This window comes from Mycetomoellerius zeteki, unplaced genomic scaffold (genome assembly GCF_001594055.1).
Source record: "Mycetomoellerius zeteki isolate Tzet28-1 unplaced genomic scaffold, Tzet1.0 scaffold415, whole genome shotgun sequence".
In the NCBI taxonomy this organism is placed as follows: Eukaryota; Metazoa; Arthropoda; class Insecta; order Hymenoptera; family Formicidae; genus Mycetomoellerius; species Mycetomoellerius zeteki.
The window spans coordinates 442822-462769 of NW_017257409.1; the positions used below are offsets into that span (position 1 = coordinate 442822).

General features: G+C 38.7%; 1 protein-coding gene across 10 annotated transcripts in view; it reads left to right on the forward strand.

The window, feature by feature from the left end:
• The window catches only part of LOC108726386 (AF4/FMR2 family member 4), a 356474-nt gene extending 337730 nt beyond the window's left edge, over window positions 1–18744 (forward strand). For 4 of the 10 annotated variants that reach the window (XM_018453898.1, XM_018453897.1, XM_018453899.1 and 1 more), the window contains 3 exons: window positions 2882–3100; window positions 16576–16617; window positions 17259–18744. In XM_018453898.1, the coding sequence (XP_018309400.1) occupies window positions 2882–3100; window positions 16576–16617; window positions 17259–18629 (1632 nt within the window). In that variant the 3' untranslated portion in view covers window positions 18630–18744. Of the gene's footprint in view, window positions 1–2881; window positions 3101–11532; window positions 11716–16575; window positions 16618–17258 lie in introns of all 10 variants that reach the window. The other 6 variants (XM_018453903.1, XM_018453905.1, XM_018453904.1 and 3 more) reach the window with 4 other exon arrangements.
• Window positions 18745–19948: the final 1204 nt, after the last annotated feature.

Consider the following 19948-nt stretch of genomic DNA (forward strand, 5'->3'; position numbering starts at 1 on the left):
TTACATATTACTAATAATTATGATTATGACTACTGTGGTATTAATAATAGTAACTATATGTATAGTTCTATCAACTAATACATATGTATAGTTGAAAACCAAAATGACTATAATTGTAGTTATTGAAACTATAAAAATGGTTAAAATTACATAAAAATGATTCAAATAACTGTAATTATAGAGATATATACTTGAGGGACAATCATATTAATGTGGTTGTCCCAAAATATAATTATCATTACTAATACCATAGTAATCATAATCATAATTATAGTAATATGTAATTATAGTCACAAGTATCAAAAATTTTTCTCTCGGTGTAGAAATATGATTATTTGACTGCATCAACGAATATTTTTTAAATTTTATTTACCACAAAATATTTTTTGGATTGATACTTTTTTCCCTAATAATCTTCGCAATTACTTAAATTTTAAGAAGAATCTACCAAGTACCATTCGAGGTCTTATTCAACTTCCTACTTCTCTCGATGAGAGGTTCGGCGAAAATGCACAGGGAATGGTACGTGACATGCATGTGCAGTTTCCTTTAACACATGCGTATATTAACCCGATTGATAATACACCGGAGGATGCTCGTGGAGGCATTTATTATTACCCCTTGTCCTCCCCGATCGCCATCCAAACCCCGTGTCCTTCGACCTTATTGGGCGGGGCGAGGGTGCACCGAGTAACGGCGTGCTACGCCTCTTTGACAGATTTGAACACGGTATTTTAGCTCCATTAGTAGAGAGTAGAGTGATCTAATTTCTCCCTTTTCTGGGCGTTGGTAAGCACCAGTCTCTCGAAATTAACCCGGTAATACGAGTCGGCTGGCCGTGTCGCGGACCCTCCACTTCTGGCAAAAAATACTCGTGTTTTCATAGTACGAGACAATTCTTATGAGCGTTACGTCGGATATATATATGTATCTGTGAGCAAACAGTTTTACACTTGTTTTACAAACCATTGTTCGTTGAATATCCTTTCCATTAAAATAAAAGGCACATAGAAAACCAATGGATACGCGATAGAGAATCGAGTATAAAAAACCTCGAAGCTAATTGAAAAGTGTCAAAAAGCATCTAGGATAATGTACCAACGGCCAGAAAAAAAGAAAGAACTACCGATAGAAAGGAATGTCAGGTTGGCTCTTTTTAACGCCTCCCCCGAAACAGACCCGAAGTCCACAAACGGAACGCTCTTTCGCGTTACTCGATCCAATTGCTAGCTACACGTTACTACTCTCTCACTCTCATTTCTTTCAATACTCTCTTTCTCTATCTTTCTCTATGTTTTTTTATCCACCCTACCTTTTTTTTAGTTTCTCTCCTCTTTATGCATATTTTATTGCCTCATTGTATACATCCATCTTGTGTAAAAAGAACGACGTAGTCCCGCCTGTACATTTCGCCAGGTTCGGCACGAGCTCTGTGGCTGCCAAATACACTAAAAGCCTAGCCAGTAGTCTTTATGCGGCCAGGTGTCAACTGTGGATACACGTTATTAAGTTTCTATCTCGTATACGTTAATGAGTTTCGCGAAAATTAAATTTATAATAGACCATAAATATGTCATTTTGCAAGAATTATTTATTTTATATATAGCGTAAATCAGTTTTTAGAATTTATGTAATGTAAGTAGTAAGCACGTACATAATTTATCCATTTTAGCAACATTTCAGAATTTTATTTAAATTGCTCTTAAAATAAACTGTTGAACTAATTTATATACAAGCTCACGCGATGAATAAGAATGCGCGACGATGTAAAGGATCTTGTTTGCTTAATAAATTAACGCTCTGTGCCAGTAAAGTTAATCCGCGACAAGAGGATTTTTTTTTACGTAGGGACCACAGCTTTTAAGAGCGCCGTAAAATTACGATGCAGTGACGCTTTGAAGTTGTTTACTTTACCAGCCAGTGATTAATTGACTTTTTGCGTGTTCGCATGTTCCGCAACGTGTATCCACGGCCAATGCTCGTCCTCGCCAAAGTAGAAAAATCCCGCTCCGTAACGCGCCAATGTTCCTCAGTGTATCTGCTGTTCACAAAAATCTCAATTTCCTATTCAATATCGGCTATTGTCCTATTCGAGTCGGTCCGGAATTCCTTTCATACGACTCTTTGCGAAGTTTTTCCGTCAAGTGCATCATACGCCATATCGATAAGAAAACTCATGTCGATCGCAACACTGGCGATAGCTCTACAATGTATATTTTGTTGCTTCCGAATTATTATAATTTGATGCACCTATATTTTTGAACATGACTTTACAAATTATTATAGTACTGGCATTTGACATTTAGATACATCCGTTTATATTTCGAGAAGTTATTTAAATGAAAATCTATTTTTTTACCATCAAATACGTATATAAAAAGAGCATAGAAAATTAAACTTTTATTATCAATACAGGAAACGCATCATAAAATGTAAGGTTCTTTCAAATGTCCATTGCAAATCAATGAGATATTTACATTTATGATATCACGATGTCACAATACTATATCATCGTTCTTTCATCACTAAGAGACAACCAAGAGATCATCCGTTTCATTTTTTCTTTTTCCCTCTATGTATATATCCATCTGTCTTATCCATCTAGCTCCAAGCAACCATCGAACAGTGTGACATGCGATCGTAATCGGAGAAGAACCAGCGACCGTTTGAACAATCGCCTCACCCATTTTCTTGAGCTACCCTCTCCTTTATGACCCTCTCTGTCTCTCTCTGTCTCTCTCTCTCTCTCCCCCTCTCTCTCTCTCTCTGACTTTTGTGCCCTTGGCCCTGCCAAGCCAGCCAGCCCCTAGCCTATAGCCCCCAAACCCCTTTTGCCCACATAGATAGAGTGCCATGCCATGCGTGTTCGCTCTTGCTGTAGGTATGTCGCGAGTTTCAACGCGGGGCGTGCAAACGCGGCGAGACGGAGTGCCGGTTTGCGCACCCCCTCGAGACGGTGCAGGCGAACGAGGACGGCTCTGTGACGGTCTGCATGGACGCTGTCAAGGGCCGATGCAATCGGGACCCCTGCCGCTATTTCCACCCCCCTCTGCACCTTCAAGCCCACATTAAGGCCGCACAATCTCGGGCTAGCATTGCGGTAATGCATTCTCTCTCTTTCTCTCTATCTATCTTTCTCTTTTTTCTTTTTCTACCTTTTTTCTTTTTCTTTCATTTCTCACATTTTCTTCCTTTTTCTTGATACATTAATTCTCACGACTATTTCTTTTTTATTATTCCCAATTCTTGTTTATTTGTCCTATTTTTGTTTGCGCTTTTGTTCTGTCCTCTCCAAATATTTCTTCTAATTTGACGACTATTTTAAGTATCTCGTTCAGCATTTTCCTCTTAACGAAGTCCATCCTATTTGTCTCTCCAGATCCTCTTTAGGCGACACATTTCCTTGTTGATTTTTCTTTATCACACATCCAAATTGTTCTGTTTTTATTTCTTCATCTTAATTGTCGGTGAATTGCGACAGAAATTTATTTTATTGTTGAATATAACATATCAAATAAAAGCAAGATATTAATTTAATATAATCCAGGAAAATATATTTCATGGTGTTGCATGGTTTCTGGCGTCAAAACACCGACACTATATTCTGTGTCAGCGATTGTCCCATTAAACAAAATATCCGTATGAATATAAATGATTTTATAAGGGTTTCTAGTTTTTGTGACGGAATTTATTTTACGAAAATGTTGACAGGGAAACGTTATTTAGATTCATACATTATATGTTGACGTAGAAAAAAATGAAAATACAGTATGTATGAAAAAAGCCGTTTTTATAAAAATTTTTTTCTCGGTATAGTTCTGTTACAAAATTAAACATAAAAATTCTTCATGTTAATGGGTCAACCGTGAACACTAATAATCTTTTTTCCTTTCTACTTTCTTCTTTTTCTGCCTTTCTGCCTCTTTCCAGCCTCTACCTCGCAGATCGTTCCATGTGGCGTGTGCTTCATGCAAGTGTGTCATCTCTTTTTTCATTTTTTTTTTAATTATCTCTCCGCTGAAAATTGGTCGATGTCAAAAAGGGTAAAGTAACGCCCGATGCTCTATCCTTTTCACTGTTGGGCTGCGATAATAAAGTACAGTGGTGTTGATGTCGCTTGTCGTGAAAGAAAAGTGACGGAGATGTGTATCGCGGTTTCACTGTTGTTGCAATGCATTTCTATCATTAAGAAAAATTATTTATTAAATCTATACCGTAAAGTGTGGACTTTGTAACTCAAAGTGGTGTAATGGATTATCCTGTTCATTTTTGAAAGAATATAAATTAATTAAATATCATGTAGAACATGATATAAATGTAACGTTACACATCGATTCAGTATATTGTATCTAAAGATACATAACTATTGATTATCGGAAAGGGATAAATTAATTTAAATATTATCAAATACGTTTCATACTTTATTCTTATTATCTCGTTATTTGCGATTGGTTAAAAATTATACATTACATTAAATTTATCTTTAATACTTCAAACGAGATGAATTCGCAATCACAAGTATTCTGCACTTTAAGAAATAATCGAAAATTATAAATGCTAAAAGAAAAGAAAATAGATCGCGCTTTTGCCTAACAAGCTTGGAAAAAATTGCTGTATTTTTTTCTTTTTCTTTTTTATTCGTACATAATTTCTGATCACTACCCTGGTAAAAATATCATGCATTTTTTTTAATAATTACTAAATAATCATATTAACTCTGTTTATAGTAACTAAGAAATAAAATTATTTGGATTTCAATTTAAATATAATACTTTGCCTGCAGCTCCTGTACATAAAAAGTCTGCAAAATCTGAATCCGTTTACAGACAGATAATAACAATAATAACAATAAATAAAATAATAAAACAGGATAGTAAATGGACTGTGCTATTTTAATTAATAATAATCTATTAATACTACTAGATAATAACTGGACAAATATTTACGTTGGATATTATTTTTATCAGGGAAATGTTTCAGTTACTGAATAAAACTCTGTCAAGTTCTTATCTATTTTTTACGTAATACTTTAGTTATAACATAATGAGAATATAATAATACTAAATATTATAATTAAAAGTATCGAAGAAAAATGCATATATTTCTACCAGGGTAGCTCCATTTATACTCTCACATTGTTAATCTCCACTTTCTTTCTATCTCCTGTAAATCTCTTGATTACGATTATATAACGGTCCCACTGTACTTTTTTCTATCAAAAATACGGCTGAACGGACGAAAATTCAAAAGTTTCGAGAAATCGAACGGATAGAGGAAAATATCGATACGCTTCGCGCGATACTTTCGGAAAGTCTTTTGTGCAGGCTAAGGATGTCGCCCGCGAAGAACAAAAGACTCGAAGTGCAGTCATGTTCCCCTCGACCGCACATTGTTGCCTCTTCCTTTTCAATCTTTGTTTTCTTCCTATTTCGTTTCTCCTTTACCCTTGAAAGCGTAGTTCCTTTTCTCTTACTCTTAGTCTCACTTTTCTCTCTCTCTTTTCTTTCATGTTTATCATCACCCTCCCTTTCAGTTTCCTAGTTTTGTGTCAAAAGAAGCTTTTCGTTGCTGCGCTGCGCTGCTTTTCGCCAATCTACGTCGAGTATGTACATCGTCGGTCTTCTTCCTTGATGGCAATAGTCCCTTTACGTGCTTCACACACTATTGAACATGTATCGAGTTTTACATAATGCCGGTTTATATCACGAATGTGTATTTATACACACAATGTCATCGCGCGTGAAGGCAGATTAAGACGGAACAATAATATTGGCCAATTGTTGCGCAGTGTTAGAATTATATGATAGTTGTGCTAGGAGTACGATGAACCCTTTGTCATTTAATAACATCTGTCATGCAAATATTACACCTGTGAGTTGTTAATTAAACTTGACTAAACGTCACGATACTAAAATGATAATACATATGATATTATATGAAACAATATTTTTTTCTTACTTATATATATTCCATAATAATAATATATTCTTTCTTTACGTATTTATTTAATCAGTTTACATTTTAGTTTTATGAAAAAAAGATGGAGCGTGATATCGTCTCCTATATAACTACCATACAAATGTTTATTTCGACGTCTTTTCCTTTACCTTTGAATTTTTCCGATTGTTTCCCGATCTTTTTACAATGTAATTACTTTCTTTTATTATTACTTGATTTTCTCCCAACAATCGTATAGTTCTCGTCCCATGTTTGTCGCTTTTGTGTTCGTCCATATTTTACATCTCCTGTATGATGTTCAGCCGTTTCTGTAGTGTGTAGTGAGTAGTACACGAGGCAAAATTCTTGTTAACATCACCAAAACACCACTGTTCTATTTCTCTCTTTCTAGCAGCCTATCGCAGCTATCCAGGTGCAAAGAACTAGTTGCAATACACCAATCACCTGTTCGGTACTTAGGTCATAATAATTACAAATACTTTTGCAGCTGTGTGCACGTTCCATTTCCTTCCGAGATATAAAAAAATATTATTAAATATTTGTTCTGATATTATTGATATTTCACCTGTTGAAATTAATACGTGAACATATACATTAATATATTATAGCATTTTCAATTGACCAATATATGTAACTAGATAATCATATAAGTACGAAATGATTATATAAAATTGTACAATTTGTATCAGGTCTTATTGTTCAATGAATTTATTAATATTTATGCAACGATCATACGCGAACCATGTAATGTTTATATATCGTTAATTGAGGAATTTTTGGATCCAATTGGATTGAAGTGAAGAAAAAATGGAGGAAATGGAAATGGAACGTGATCACGTTCTTGTAAATAAGATGTAGTTGAGAAAAGATATCTCTTACGAATGACACGTACACCACCCTGCTGACAAGCTGTGCTGCACGAAACCCGGCTATCAACCCCGCTGCTGTTTTTGCTGCCCCACACAAAAACGCTACACTAAGAGTCCCTGAAAGATACATAGAAAACAACGAAAAAAAAAAAACCCAGTAGAAGGAACGAACAGATACGACGGGTTTGTTGGGAGGTGTGTGGGCCAGGCGATAAAATGTCTTTGTCCACTTCCGTTGTCAAATCTGTCTCTTAATTTTCGCAATCGCGTGCGATCGCGATAACGTTAGCGTCAAGCACGAGAAGATTGTATAATTTTCGCAGTCACGGAATAACACGAGGAATTGTTAGCGACGTATTCGTTCTTTTGATTCATTTAATTAAGCAGGATCTAAATTAGAAGATCGTTCCTCCGACGTTGTCCTTCAACCGATTTTGACCTGGAAATACGTCTCTTTTGTTGTCGTTTATTATATCATTATTATTTCAATTAAAAGGATTATTCGTATCCTTGAAAATTAGGTCGGAGGTTAACGATTTGACTAACGAGTTCACTCCGGTTAATGAACGAATAATTGGTTGGATCAGGATTATTTGCAAACGTGTTTAGTGCAAAGTGCAACTGGACGACGGCCGTTCCGAAGTCATTACGTATTTGTAAACAGCGCGGGGTCGACATACCCCGTTTCCTGCAGACTCAATCATCGTGTTTTCAATCCGTGAACTTGTCTCCGGGACACGATCGTGTTCATTATCTGGGGGATAAACAGTCCGAAACGTAACGGTTAGAGAAAAATAAAAGCTGGAGTAAAAGAGAGAGAAAGAGCGAGAAAGACTTTCAGCGACGTCGCGCGGAAGATCTGCAGCCACACCCGGACACAGTGGAGGAAAAGTCTCACATGGATGATTGCGGCAGACCAGCTTGTTGGCAGGGAAGTCTCATTCTCTAAAAGTGGTTTTCAATTTCCCAAGGGTGCATACCGCGTACCGACGGAATCACCTCCGTCCGAATTTGCCTCAGGGGTTACGGACCGACGTGAATCTTTTAGAAAACGAAACACGACCACGATACGGGGGGAATGTTTGTTTTACCAGTTCTCTCAGTTTTATTCCCTTTTTCAGATGGCCCATCGATGGTTCGACGTCTCGTGAGAAAATTTAAACTGCAGGTTTTGTTTCTAGTTTTTAAATTCGATAAAGAGTTTCCATATATCCTATGACTAACCTACCGGAACTGACGCCAAAATATAGGCTTTCTACAATAAGCCATTATTTAAGTTTTAATTTTACGCCGTAAGAAATTGACCAATCACAGTCGAATATGAGAAAAATCATCGACTATGATTGGTTAATTTCTTACAGTTTTTACAGTTTAAGATTTAAAGTTTAGGCAATAGCTTATTGTAGATACAATAATTATTGACACTACGTTGTGAGACTACCTATTTAATATATGGTAATTAATTAAAAGACGTTAATTAATTTTAAGGAGACAAAATGACAAAAAAGTAGGAATAAGTATAATTTAATAAGAATAATCCATATTTTTAGATGTAATATTAAGAAAATTTAATTGTTTGAATTTTTTGACAAAGATTTGATAATATGAGTGGGTTTTATACAGTCAGCTCCGGCAGGTTAAAGATGAAATTAGTAATTCTGTAAAATTAGTAATTCTATGAAATTAGTAATTTTGAAATTTAAAAAAGGACATTAGTACAAGATCGTTATCTCAATAAAATAAATTACATGTTAGCAAAGAAAAACTCATATGTTAAAAAATTGTTCATTATCTCGATTGGTACAAATTGTTTGCATGCTTGATAGTTCTAAAATTCTTTCGATATGAAATATTTTAATAATGCATTATGAGGAGTTCCAATTAAATTTTGTAATCTACCTCGATATGCATTGTCTATACTGACGACGTCGCCAACGAAGGCCATATTAAACCGCATCGTCGCGACGTGATGCACTCTTTGGAATTGGTATGCCATACCTGAATGTTTACCAAGTGTACGACACGAAGTTCCCAAGCACGTAAGAGTGCAGATCTATCACTGAAACCGCATACGACACGTGCGAGCTACACAAGCTCGCGCATTCTCGATCTGTACAGAACAAAATCATTGTCGCACATGTAAATATACACGCGCATGCACACTGTTACACATACACGTATAAACACACATTATACATACATATACCAGAAATACTATCACGACACACCGTTATCCTGTTCCTTAAAGAAGATGCCGACGACAACAGCGAGTTCTTGTACAAGAAGACTTGAACAAGAGAACACCGTACACTTGGATGTTCGCGAGAGATGGTGTAAATTAACTGATAAACTAAATCAATGTCTTTTTCGTAAATTTTTCAGGTATTGTAAAGATAGAAAGACGAGAAGTACGGGTCCTACAAAAATGACCCTCCTCTTTTGCTTCATTCATAGTCTCTTGCACGCATTTCTCTGTAATTTTTTCCACTTCCTTCCTATTTATATATATATATATATGTATAATTTTATCTCTTTCTTTCTCTCTCTTTCTCTTTCTCTCTCGATCGCCTTCTCCATTTCGCAAGGGAAGCGCCGAAAGGGAAGAGCGAATGGACGCTGACGCAAAGCGGGAGAGAAAAGTGGAGCGAGAAGCCAAAGAGTCATATATCACATATATGTGTGTGTGTGTGTGTGTGTATATATATATACCTATATCTTTTTTGTAACTTAATGTCCACACGCAAATATAGATTATAAGAGGCAGAGACGCAAAACTAATCAACTTCGAGAGAGTGCCTCGATTATTACAGGTGTTGCAGCAGTCAGAAACGCCAGCCGAAAGCCCGATGTCGATGGACGATGAAATGGGACCGGTTCTCTTTCGTACTACGCGTCCCTTTATCTACGTGCTTCCCTACGCTCTATGTTCGATTCTGATTTTTCAGTATTATTAAAATTTGCGCTTTTTCTTTTAGTCACTATAGATAATGTGCTCGGCCAAATAGATGTATCACTTCTCTGTCTATCTCTCCTTAATGTCGATTAAATAATGAATTAGTGCCAATTAGCCCGCAGATTGACGCTGACGCCAGCTACGTCCATTGGTCCTATCTAACGTGCTATAATTATTATTATTATTATTGATTATCGTTATTATTATTATCAGCAGCATTATTATATTATTATTGCTATTACTATTAATCGGTGATGTTTATACTCGCGTTTGTCTCGTAGAAACTTGCCTTCTGCGAGTCGTCGCGTTGCTACATGTACTTTAAAAGAGTAACGCGGCGGAAAGCCGATAAACGTGGGAAAAGAAAATGAAAAAATGCGTTATTTAGCATAAATACTTAGCTAAAATACGCATGTATTAAATAAGTCTTAACTTACCGATCACTGAAAGTTCATCATGTTTTGATATAAAGCGTAGTTTTATGTACTAAAATGGATATTACAACGATTTATGAAAAAAAGTATCTTTTTAAAGTTTTGAGAATAATATAAATGTTTAATCAGGCTCATGATCGTTATAGCCACGTTTATCGGACGAAGAAGGTTGCGATCGCGCGTCGGATTCAAATCGTTCGCGTTCTACTCGCAGAAGTGTTCAATGTTACTCGAAACGTATAAAGATATCTGGGTCGCGCATAAAAACCTGCATCTAATTTATATTTCTATCCTTGGCTATCTTGGAAATTCGTTCGAACGTGTTTTGCATTAAAAATACAAGTAGAAAATTAAAATAATAAAAAAAAAGAGAACGATATCTGTACGATAAGCGATTGAACGACGTGATAAACGAGAGCAGTTACGTAATTTGGAGATACACGCGCGAGTAACCCGAGCGGTGTATATTTATATGCAGTGGATATAACGTATTGGCGAACGTATCGTCTTACGCGCGATCGCACGAGCCACGCAAAAATATTGTAAATCCCGTGCGCGTATATGCGTGTGGCGCGTGTGTGCGTTGCGCGTGTGTCCGTGCGTGCGCACACGTTTCGATTCACGAAGGACGAGAGAGAGTAGCTCGCAAGCGTGTTACACTTTTACGCGGACATATATCTACACGCATACGCACACACGTATACACACATACACGCACGCGTAAAGAGTATGTGTTCTCTTTCGTTTCTTTTTTTTACATAAGTCAAAAAGAATATTATCGCGACTGTCGTTTCTTGCCTTAGCCTCAACTGGTCTGTTTTTCTTTTTTTGATTTTTATCTTGCCCTCTTCCGCCTGACGATGCTTCTACATGCTTGCTGACAATACCTTCGTGCGCTTCGCTACCTGCCAATTAACGCCTGCGAAATATTGCTGACCGAAACTCGGAAAAAAAAAAACTGTATCAACGCAAATAATTAAAAAAAAACAACGTAAATAATACGCACGATCGACCGATGCCACCGCACGCATGTGCCGAAAACGTACGGAAAAATGTATATGCCACCATCGCTACGACCGCCGCAACGACACACACAACAAAATATGTATAAATATGCTAACACATGAAAAACGAAAAAATGTCTCGATTGGGAAATGTCTCCGGAACGCCGAAACGCAATGTAAAAACCTGAAATCTGTGTACACGTATAAAAATGTCCAAAAAAAAAAAAAAACGTGAAATCGGAAAAACTGAACGAACGTGTGAAAATGAAAAAAAATAAATAAATGCGAAACGAAACGATACGAAAAAAACGCAGACGGCGACGATGCCGACGAACGTGACGGGAATGAGTACGTTGGCTGGCGGAGTATCAGGAGTGCCGGCAGCTGCGATGCCCGGAGGACTTCAGAGCGCCGGTATGGCGAGCATCGAGCTCGGCAAGAAGCGGATGCGCGACTCCAATGATGATCTGCTAATGGTACCACGGCTTATGCATGAAGTACACTTTCCTTTTTTTCGTAGCTGGACTCTGGCAAAGTGGCCTCGACATCTATTTTCGCGACTATTTTCGCAAGAACCTTGACATGTGCATATCGTATGTTTTCCAAAATTTTCGTGATATATAAAAGAAAATATTGAACCAACAAGAAATTTACGATACAACAAAATATGTTAACGATACTTTGAATTCATATTGCGTGATACGTGAACGTTAGATATTGGCTATGTTTATCATTTGTCGGCCTTATCTAGTCACGATATTGATAAATTTTCAACATCGTTAATCAGGATGCAAGAAATTAATCCCTGACAGTCATATAATCTCGTGCTAATCTTGTAGAATTTCCAACTGGTGTTTGCTCGTACTTGTTGATACTTGTTGTGTTCGATTCGCGAAACTTTGCAAATGGACAGGTTTAGACGGACATTCTATGTCGTAAATGTAATCGACCTTGCTTCTGCCAGTCTCGTGCTACAAGCTACGTTGTGGAGTTTGTGTCGTGGTAAAGTTTAGGCTACCGCGATGAAACGGTTCCAGGCCATTTTCCAGAGATTCCACGTAGTCGTATCTTTAAGTTATGAGTACAGTTATTGCGATTGTGAATACACTGCCGAGCGCGCTTAGAGCTCTAGCTCCTGTCTTCCATTTTTATTTCTAACAAGAGTCCCGCTGTTTCTCTATCGAACAGAAAGAAAAAACGGAAACGTTTCGATGAAATCTTACAGTCGACGCGTGTAAGCCTAACGATACGAGATGTCGCGTTTCTGCCAACATAATGTGATTGAAGCGTACTAGAATACCAATAACGTCACATGCGGTGCCATAACTGAAACCTCTTGAGCCTTGTATATGGCGTCATTATTGAAACCCCTCTAATGTCAGTATCATCCTGCAGAATATTATCGTAGAAACCTTCACGATATCGTCATATATGGCGCGATCACGATTGAAACCTTTATGCTGCAATCGCGAACGAAAAAAAAATTTGTTTGAAAACAAACCTATAATATTAACAAAACGTCATTTATGACTCCGCGAGTGAAATCCTTTTTAGTTAAAGAGATTTTCCCAAACTTACTTAGTACTGTCGGCACGAAAGGATTTGCAAGATATAAAAGTTCTAACATTCCATTCTACTGTGATGCTTATATTGCGAACGTTTAGTCTCGTATCGTTCTCGGATTGTACGGTCAGAAACAATGAGGTTGCGACACTTTTTTTTGATGAGTTTAAGAATACGCCATCAAGTTCAGGATGCGAATCTTTCTCATGTGCAATGAATGAGACACATTTAACAAATCTCATACGATCATATTGATTCATTGCACATGAGAGGGATTCGTATCCTGAATTTCATCGCGTATTCTTAAGCTCATCGGAAAAAAAGTGTCGCAACCTCATTGCTTCTGACTATACACGATATCGCATCGATTTCTGTCCAAAGACAATCGCGTAAAAAATTCTAGAAACTATCTTTTTTTTCTCTTGGTTTTCGCTTTCTACTGTCGTTCGTTGCAATGTTGTTCGTATCAGAGCTTACGCCTCGTAATGTATTTATAGATCGCTTACTACTTTTTTTTTTTTAAATCGTTAGCCACGTGTTTATATTGTGTCATGGATATTATATATTAAAGAGATTCCTCTCTATAAGGGGGTGCGCAAAATGTATATTTCATTAAAGTTTTATCCATACAGAGGGACATTAAACGTGGCTAGCGAGTATATGATTTAACATACATTTATACCCCTTGGCGATTCCCCGACCAATGAAATTAGCGGATCCACGATCGCGTGAAAAGAGTACACTTTTCATTACGATTGTTATCCGCTCGTTGGTCGCGCTTACATTTCGAGACACGCACGCACTGTTGAAACACTTAAGGGAAATTTCAATTAGATTGCAAACGATATGTACTTCAAAATATATCTATCTTTAATCCTTTAATGTTTGACAAAATACGATCGCGATGTGCGTTATCTTTCTATTTTCTCATTATATTTTATGCGAGTGTGTGAATAGTGGCTTTCTTATTATATTAGTATACTCTTCGTATCGTGGATAATTGATTACTTGTTTTAACAAAATATTTATCCGAGAGAATAAATTTAACCGCCAGAATTATGTTGATAATTGAAAAAAATGAAGTTGTGATTTGCAATGAAAAAAATTAATTGCTTAGCAATTAAAAAGTCTTGAAAGGAGTAAAGAACTGGAGATCTCTCAACGTTAAAGGATTAATAAAATGAAAAAGAACTCTTGTGAATGTAAAGGAATATCGCGAATATCGATGAGGAAGTGCGCGCGTGTTTTGATGCGAGCTCGGTAAGGAAACCGTCGACTCTAATCTCCGTATGTCAGGACCCCCTCACGAAACGAAACGGAAAAGAGAGTAAAGAGGGCGAGTCGTGAGGCCCTAAAGGCTCGCACTTTCGCGGTATGCTACGAATCCTGCATACCGCGGTGCTGCGTCTACGGAGCATTAGATCTGTGTAAATTCTGAGCTTGCGCCGATGATGCATGTTGTGCTTAAGCGACTATCGAGGTGATGGTGGACGTAACGTCATCCCCTCGACGCTCTGGACGATGACCGAAGTTTTGGCAGTTCTTGTCGCGGAGGATCGTCGAGCGGGCCCTCATTGCTGTGACGCGTTTCGAAATTTGCCGTCCGCGTGACGGCTTTTCTTGTCTTCGTTAGAGTCACGTCGAGTCTGCTAAAGAGCACTGTAGATCGCTTACATACACTCGCTATTTTTTTAATACTATCCTTTCTTTTACTTCTATCTATATATATATATATATCACGTACATATCTCGCTCTTTCTCTCTATCTCTCCGTCGCTAATACTGTCAATCAGCATCTGAAGCGCGATCGACAGTTTTGTTCGGGTTTGAAACGTAATTTTATCCATGTGCAACTTTCTAACTCCGTGCGCCAGAACGAAAATGGATTTTCGCTGTACAAATAGAGGCTTCCTTCAGAAAGCGCGCATAACTTCTCGGTATTTTCGGTACGCGAGTTTTCAATACGTGAAGAGAAAGAAGAAATGCCTGCATAGAATCCATATAAATTCATAAGAATGCAAAACTCTTGTTGCAGAAATGTATCAATATTTCAAAACAAAAATTTTGAAACGTGATAACACTGAGACAGCCAAATGCGAATGCATTTTCGCTGTACGCATACAAGATGTATTATAAGATATGGGAATTACATCTTCTTTGATGAATTTGAAGCCGAAAGTTTTCTGTAGTACAAAAAGATAACGAAATATTTTTTCTAGTAAACTTTAAATGAATATTCTTATGTATAACTTAAATTATATATATGTTATAATTGGTTGTTAGAAATACTCAATTATTACAAATTATATTAAATTTTGATTAGCGCTTAATCGGCTCTAAATTTATTTTAAAAAAATAATGCTATATTTTCCTTTGTAAAGCGTATTAATTTTAAAGCGCATTAATAAAGCACTTTTGTTTTACAGTATTTTTAATACGGAGAAACAAAAAATTCGGTGAAAAATTTTGTTACTACGCTATATATTTTCGGCAGGCTTAGTAGGCAGCAACGATACGAATGATAAAGAGACGAAAGGCACGTTGCCTCTTGCGTGATAGCTGATTGCACATTTTTAAGCAAACAAAACGCAGTGTGACGCTGATTCGCTTTCGCGCACACGCTTACTGGCGACGTTCGCAATTACGTTTATTTGTTGCGTTAATCGTGAACGCATACGGCGGTCAAAGGCGAGTTCGGAGTTATTCACACGCAAAGTTGCGGTTTTTGAAATTCGCGTTTTTATATCCGTGCGTCGTTACGACTCCGAGGGTTTCGTTGGTGAGCAAACCGCGGGAACACGTGTTAACACGCATATACATATATGTATGTATCTGTGCCGCTGTGACAATATGTTTCACCCCGGCCACTTTACTATAAGTCAGCTTCTGAGCTTTTGCATCTCGTCTACCGCAGCTTCTAACTCGAACGTGTTTTACACCTCGATAGAGATTTTGATTTGGCTTTCCCCTCTTTGTTGCGCACGCGTCTGTTTCGCGCAGGTGACTTACCAAAGTGCTCGCTCACCAAGTATCACCGCAAGCCTATCAGCTTTCGTGAATCCGTGTTGTGCAACTTTCGCATCACGTCGGTATCGCGAAGCCTTTTGTTCTCCGAGCCAAGCCCAACTGCGCCTTTTATATTAATATCTCTCTTGTCGATCTTGCTCTTTCTTTTTCTCTTTTTCTCTATCTTTCTCTTTATATCTTTCTCTTCAGTCTCTCCGTTTTGCTCGCAAAGGAGGAAAGATTCATTTGTCTTCACATTTATCTCGCGAAAATGAACGAAAAGCTTTAAGATCGGACATTAGCATCGACAATTTTGTTACAGCGCGATTCCTGCTTCTTCGCTCTCGCAATATTCTTAATAGGAAGGCGACAGTGCAGTTTTCCGATCGGTATTTTGATCGTTTATTAATATAAGGCGACGGTCTCTCTTTAATCGAGCCGCGCACGGTCCTCGATACTAACAATGGCTGGTTTTTCTGACACGCTCCCAGTAGTAGAAACAGAGGAAAAGTGCAAAAGAAAGAAAGAAAGAAAGAACGAACGAAACATTTTGCAGTTATCCAACAACGAAACGTCGTCGTTTGGGAACGTCGCCGCAAGCTGCGTCATCGGCACAACTTTTACACACTACCACAGTCCAATACCCTTCTCCACCGCGCCACCGTCTACCTTCCCCCGTTTCTTTGAAACACGACCCTCTCTCGTTTCCCGTCTCGAAAATCCAATTATACAGACGCAACGCGCCTCGTCCTCGAAATTAGTTGAAACCGATCCTGTCTTTGTTGCAGATGGACATGAAGTCTGTCGGGTCGTTCTACTACGAGAACTTTGTAAGTGCAGAACCTAAACATTGAATCATAATTCATATGATCCATATTCTTCGTGCGTATTCATTCCATTTATACTCGCGATTAATATTTATCTCCCTATCTAGGAGATATTCATTTCTTACAGCAAGATATAAAAATTCTACTGACAAAATTCTTTTTGAATTATCATTAAATTTTGCAAGCATTTTAAAACGGAGCATTATCGATTTAACGAGATAGTAGCGATCGTTTCTTTCTAAAATAGTGATGATATCGCTGAGAGGTAGATATGATTCCTTCCGCTGGTTGCGGTACATGCGACTAATTGCTGTTTTGTAAAGAAGACAAAAGAATCATTGTAACAATACATTGATATCAATTCATCTTAAAATACCAATTTATTACAAATTACGGCTGAATTTGATTGTGTTGGACGAAAGAGGTTGGCCTTTTGACCGCCTCGTGGAAAATGTCAAACCCGACGTCCCCTGCACAGCTGGATCAAGAAAAACTCATGAGCACGCAAAAGAGAACAATATATCGTATCCCCGGCCGAAACGGAGTCGAGGCTTTCATGGAGGAAGCTTCCGCTCGAGTGTGGCCACGTTGCTCGCGTCACAAACTTATTCTAATCACGAATCTCTTTGCAATTCTTTTTGCAGGCCTTCCCAGGGATGGTTCCGTATAAACGACCGGCGGCCGACAAGTCCGGCGTGCCGGTCTATCAGCCTACCGGTGCGACGACCTATCAACAGTTAATGCAGCTGCAGCAGCCCTTCGTGCCTGTGTCATGTGAGTACACTGGAACACCACCCCTACCCACTCAAACCTCTAACCAATCGGTCGTGCAACCCCCGAACGTGCAAAGCAACCACCACGCGATAGTGGTGCAATCCTCCTCCTCCCAGGGAGCCGCTGGCGCAACAGTCAATAACTGCGCCGACGCCAACAATGGCGTGCTGATGGATCCCAACAATCCGCCGCCGCCACCTCCGACCGCTGACAATAACAGTAACAATAGTAACGGCAATAACAAGCAACCGGTTACCACGCAGAATCATGATGAAAATTCGCGTAACTCCCCCGAATTGAATCATTCGAGCCCGTCGTCCCTGCAGCAGCAGCAGCAGCAGCAACAACATCAGCAACAACAGCAGCAGATACCGCAACATCAACAGCAACAGCAGCAAATTAACCAGTTGGCGCTGTCACCAGCGATGAGTCCATTGACTTCTATGGCCAACCTGACCTCAATGCCTGGTATGGTGAACATGGCCTCGATGGCTTCTATGGCCTCCATGGCAAATATGTCATCGATAACGAACATCACCTCTATGGGCAATTATAACGCTGCTTCCAACATGGCGAGCCTAAATATGCTCAACAGCCTCGGAATGGCCTCTGGATTACCAGCCCCTCTCGATCCAGCGACTCTCGCCAAAGAAGTTGCTCAGAAAAACTATGCTAAAGCCATTAAGCTCTCGCAGTCTTACGGCATTGGTCAGCTCGCACTTAATTACACCGGTGTCGCTCTGAATAAGCAAAACCTCGTGAATCCCGCCGCGGCGGCCGCCGGGAATCCCGCGGTGGCAGCAGCCAGTCTGCAAGCCACCGCGGCGACTCCCAGATCTGTCATCCCGAGTCTGGCCGGTATCCCGGGCGCTTTGACCTCACCGCTATCCGCGGGTATCTTGGCGTACTCCAGACCGCCACCCACAGCGACCCCCATAAATCCATATTCTCTGATCAGGCAGCAGATCTTGCCGAATCCATATGTCCAGGCGTCGATACCTGTACCCGGCGCTGCGACCGTACAAACCAATCCCTATGTCCAGAATCCATATGCTGTTCTACCTGCAGTAGCCAGTGTACCTGGAGTAGCGGCAGGCGTCGCGGCCGCGGCTGCGGCCGCGGGTGTACCACAGATACAGCAGATAGGCAACCCGGCGACAATAGCGGCGCAGCCGCAGGTAGCGATCCCCGTCAGTTCTGGGGTGATCATGCAACCGTACAAGAAGATGAAGACATCGTAAAGACATCCTTGCCTACCGGCTCGGGAAGACTCGTCTTTTCTCACGAAAGTGCCGTTCCTTCCTTCGGGCACCTTCCATTCTCTCCCTCGCGGCGAACGAACGAACGATTCCGCGATAGTCGCTGCGGATGATCGGGATGGTAATTGCTGCTACCGATCACGGTAGTGATATTTTAGATAATTCTAGAGTACCTTTACGATTAGTGTTCAATTGCGAGGATGAATAATGAATGATAAAAATTATTATGTTCTGAATAAACTTTCGCAATTGTATTTTTGTAGTTTTGTAGTTTCAGTCCGAAATGAAAACACGTTTAGAAATAGTAGCGTTCGTGGAAATAAAAAAAATAAAATTGAGCTAAATGGATATTTGATACATTAGTTTACAATAATTACAATAATGCCCAGTGGGAATTAGTTCTAGAATGTTATACTTTTCGGCATAAATTACATAGTGAAGATTAGTGAACTTCTTGTCATATATATGTTGTTATTTGATTTTTCTATATTTTGCTGATAAAAGTGTATTAAAGAGAAAAGAGAAAGAGAGAGAGAGTATAATATATATATTATATATATACACATTCTTTTTATTATATACAAAATATAATACGAATTGCAATTTATTAGCTTTAATTTTATTCGATATTAAAAAATTACGCGTATTTAAATCTTCGACTACATCGATAAAACGAAAAATGTAGAAAAACAAAAGTGCAGTCCTAAGATATTAATCTTCATCGCCGGTGCTAAAAAAAAGCGAGAATCGGTCTTCGTTCACGAGAGGGATGGAATATTCAGTTAAGCGATTACGAGACGAGAGATGCTGATATACAAAAACAAGTTCCGAAAATAGATTCATTTTCTAGTCAGACATTGTCGGTGAACAGTGCCTTATTGACCCGATTCCATTTGGAGCGTTATAAGCGTACAATTGCAGAGAAGAGAACGGTGGAGGAGAGAAATACGGGATTTTTCCCCGTCATATTACCTACCTACTTGCATGACTGAGAGAGACGTGACTACCGTTCCGATCTTATTTCTGTCGAAATAGACCTGAATTTAATTTCGACTGGATATTTTAACTCCAAATTTTGACTTGCCGATAAAGATTGCATTCAAGAGAAGACGAGAGAGCTTACGAAAAATTATGCGTGGCCGAAAAGTCACGAATTATATTAATCACCTATTTTATTATTTGATCTTTTTTTAGAGTAATAGCGATTTGCGATATACTTTATAGAGATAGTTTTTAATTATGCCGATAATTAGCGTTGTTTTACTGCAGAGAACTATTGAAAATGTTATGTGTCGTTACGT